This window comes from Ipomoea nil, unplaced genomic scaffold (assembly GCF_001879475.1).
Source record: "Ipomoea nil cultivar Tokyo-kokei standard unplaced genomic scaffold, Asagao_1.1 scaffold3314, whole genome shotgun sequence".
NCBI lineage: Eukaryota > Viridiplantae > Streptophyta > Magnoliopsida > Solanales > Convolvulaceae > Ipomoea > Ipomoea nil.
In genome coordinates this window covers 3547829-3551572 of record NW_017619742.1, presented here as the reverse complement: position 1 = coordinate 3551572, position 3744 = coordinate 3547829, and the positions used below count along the sequence as shown (strand labels likewise).

The following is a 3744-nucleotide window of genomic DNA, read 5'->3' as shown; positions in this document are numbered from 1 at the left end:
AATGGCATATATGTGAAGGTGGAGATGGTGAGATAAGTCTTTTCTCCTAAAGAACATATTCGTCAAGGTGGAGATTTGTTGAGTTATCTTTTCTCCTAAAGAACATATTCGCCAAGGTGGAGATTGTTGAGTTTGTCTCATATATGGATTAGGAATATGAGTTTGTCTCCTAGGAGTAGGAGTGAAACGGGTAGACCCTGTGTACAGTGATTAGATGCTTATAAATATATTGGTTGTATCCCTAAGGGGTTGTGTCACCACTATCACCATTATTATGAATATAAGAATCGTTTCACTCCCGTGGATGTAGGCACCTTGCCGAACCACGTAAATCTTGTCTTCTTTACCCTTCTAGCCATTATTATTGCTTCTTGTTCTTGTTTATCTCAACAACAACAACAACAACAACAACAACAACAACAACAACAACAACAACAACAACAACAACAACAACAACAATAATAATAATAATAATAATAATAATAATATTATTATTATTATTATTATTATTATTATCAAAACAAACTTTTCCGTTTCAGCCACCATTACTGTGTTACTGTTGCCGTTGCTCCATTTGCTTGTCGCCATCGCTTCCTTTTAGAAGAAGGCAATCCGTCGTTGCTTTCTTTCAGAGGCAGTCGATGCCTTCTTTCATGCTATAAAAATTCAATCATCAAGTAGTTGACCGATAACCTGAAGACAACTTGTAAAATAGTGCTAATTATACTTTTTTTTTGTAAGTTTGAAGTTATGATTGGAGCTTTTTGAAGTTGAAGAGGTTAATTGCACAAATCAATATACTTTAAGAGCAACATTATCAGTTGGGAAGAATGTGGGGAGAATGTAAGAGTGATTATGAAAGAGAATGTGGGAGGGGAGAAAAAAAAAAGAAAGAAAAAGAAAAATTGAATTTAAAATAAAATTAAAAAAAATTATGATTGTTAGGCTGGCCGAGTGCAATGGTGACAGCCATGCGTAGCTGTCACCATTGGTGTAAATATTGGTGGGTCCCACCAATTCTGAATTATTCTAACTCCTTGCAGGAGAGTTCTTTTTTAATTATTTCCTTTCTACACTAGCTTTGCTCCTTGTTTTGGAAGAATTCATTCTGAAAAAAACTTGAAATAATCCACTATAGTGGATGCTCTAAGAGCTTATTTGACCCTTATCCCTAAAGTTCGTTAATAGTACTGGTCATTTCCCACTCTACAAAACCTTAACCTAATTTAAAGATGTCAGTAATTAATTATTTAGTAATTAGTAATTAATGATTTTCTAATCGGTTTACTTCCCCAAATAAATCTCAAAAATTAGGGGTTGCAGAAAAAAAAAAAAAAAAAAAAAAACGAGTGAGCGTGATAGTCACGTGACCGTATATCCTAAACAAGGCTACTTAATACTTATGTCAGTTGGAACTTGGGAGGGAATTCCATCTAGCCGTCCATTCATCATCGACGGCCAAGATTTATCTCAGTTAAATCTACTCTTTACCAAGAAAGAAAGAGAGAAACCACTCAACTGTAAGGACTAAGGAGGAGACGCAAAAAATATATATCAAAACATCAACTGCTTCTTCCTCTGATTCCTAGAGAGAAAGACAAGATCTTGGAGGAGATTGGAATTGTTCTTCTTTTTTACTCTCAATTTTCCTGAGAAAGAACATTGCTTTCTTCCCAGGAGAAAGAAAATTATTTTTTTCTTAAAAATCCAATCTTTTTCTCATAATTCTCTTGGTGTTTTGACTGTTTTCTGCTCTCCCTCGTTATATGTCTCATGTAATCATCTTTTCTCCGTGTATTTAATCCATTTTCATTGGAATTACAATACCCACCAATGTTTTTATTTTTTCTTTCGTGAAGTGCAGACATTTTCTGGGGAGTATTTGAAGTCATCTCCGCAGATCTATTGGTAGGACTCAGTGAACTTTTTGTTTTTGTATTTTGGTGTTTTTCCTGTGAAAATCTGTTGTATAAATTCACGGCCTTTATGGTTTTCTGGTTGAAGGGTATATAGAATACAGAAATATTCTTGAGAGACAGAAGAGGGGTATGGATAAGTTACAGTGGGGGAGTAGGAAAAGACTGAGATGTATGAAGGTGAAGGAATCGGTTTCAAATGGGAAATCTGATGGGGGTGTGGTGAAGAGGAAAATCACATCTAGAGTTGTTGATAATAGCAAAGAGGCTAATGTTGCTGCTGCTGCTTCATCTCCTTGTCGTATCAACAGGTAACAACAAGAAACTGAGATTATTTTTTACTTTTGAGTTTTGATAAATGCATTATTTTTAGTGATAAAATACTGTTTCTATTCTTGTTTAGGTTATTGAGAAAATTTGTGGGATAAACTGTGAATGAATGAACACTCATTCTTGTGTTTTTAGTGGTCCTGTATAGGATAAAGTTTGGATCTTGATTAGACTTTCCAGTACAGATAGAGATTTGTGTACTCTCTGTTAATTTTTCAGTGATTTTTTCCCTGAAAATTCTCTGAGATTTGATTTTGTAATCATTTACTAAAAATGTTGGAAAGCTGCTAATAAAGGGTTTTTCTTAAAATGGGGTTTTGAGTAGATACAGAGTTACTATGTTATTGAATTGAATTAAGAGTATAGAGTTTTTACAATGGGTTCAGTCTGGTCAATACATACATATTGTGTCATCTCTTCTGGAAAACGGTGACTGTAATTCCTGGCTAGGTCTAAAGATTCTTTTATATTTTGAATTGTATACTATTTATCTGGTTGGTTGGATAGGGGGTATAGTAATAGCTGTTGGTAGATTCCAAATTTTCGAAAACGGATTTATTTAGTCTACCGGGTTGAATATGTGCTAAACGTTTCCTGGGTATAACTTATGATGTTGTTATAGGGATCTGGGGACGAATAGATCTAATGGAAACAACGAGAATAAAAAGACAACAGCATTGTCGCCCGAGAAAGAAGATAGATATTACACAACGAGAGGATCAGTAGGATTGGATGAGCATAGCAAGTTATTTATGGACTCGAGGGAGGAGAAGAAGAAGGTGGTTTGGCCAAAACTGCTTGTCACGTTATCCAGTAAAGAAAAAGAAGAAGATTTCATGGCCATGAAAGGTTGTAAACTTCCTCAGAGGCCTAAGAAGAGGGCAAAGTTGATTCAAAGAACCATTCTTGTAAGTGTTCGTTCTCGAACAGATCTATAGAAGAAAACACAACTTTTTGCAATATGGGTTGTTCTGATATCTCTGTAATCTATCTCTCTCTCATTCCAAATCAAATTCCCACCTTTCTTTTCTCGCAGTTGGTGACTCCAGGTACATGGTTGTCGGATCTGTGCCAGGAGAGGTATGAAGTGAGGGAGAAGAAGACTTCCAAGAAGGTATTTAGCCATTGTTCATACATATTATTATTATTATTATTATTATTTTAAAATTTGGTTGTTTTGATCTATCTACCATGTTAACAAAGAGTCGTTTTTTTTTTTTTGGATTTTGTTTGTGTTGCAGAAGCCAAGAGGGTTAAAGGCAATGGGAAGCATGGAAAGTGACTCGGAATGAGATTTGGGAGAGGAAAAGATAAGAGGCTGGAGATGGAGATTGATTTGATATTTTCCCTTTTGGTAACCAACATGTAGTAGTAATAGAAGATAGTGTTGAGGGAGTAGAAATTTGGGCTGTGCTGTTCTAATCTCATCCCATTTTGATGTTAATACCGTTTCCAAATTGTGTTTATTTGTGCATTTGCTTCCCTTGATTTCATGCTA

At 35.1% G+C, this 3744-nt stretch overlaps 1 protein-coding gene across 8 annotated transcripts; it reads left to right on the top strand.

Annotated features, from left to right (window-relative positions):
- The first annotated feature begins 1516 nt into the window (after positions 1-1516).
- On the top strand, positions 1517-3744 carry LOC109169318. Of its 8 annotated transcripts, none has more exons than XM_019318190.1 (6): positions 1532-1775; positions 1865-1908; positions 2014-2227; positions 2869-3154; positions 3283-3360; positions 3488-3744. In XM_019318190.1, the coding sequence occupies exons 3-6, from the start codon at positions 2049-2051 to the stop codon at positions 3536-3538; spliced, it is 594 nt and encodes a 197-aa protein (XP_019173735.1). In that variant the 5' UTR covers positions 1532-1775; positions 1865-1908; positions 2014-2048; the 3' UTR covers positions 3539-3744. The 8 variants fall into 8 exon arrangements, with proteins under 8 accessions (XP_019173730.1, XP_019173735.1, XP_019173732.1 ...); XM_019318187.1 differs by having other exon boundaries at positions 2005-2227; XM_019318192.1 differs by having other exon boundaries at positions 1860-1908.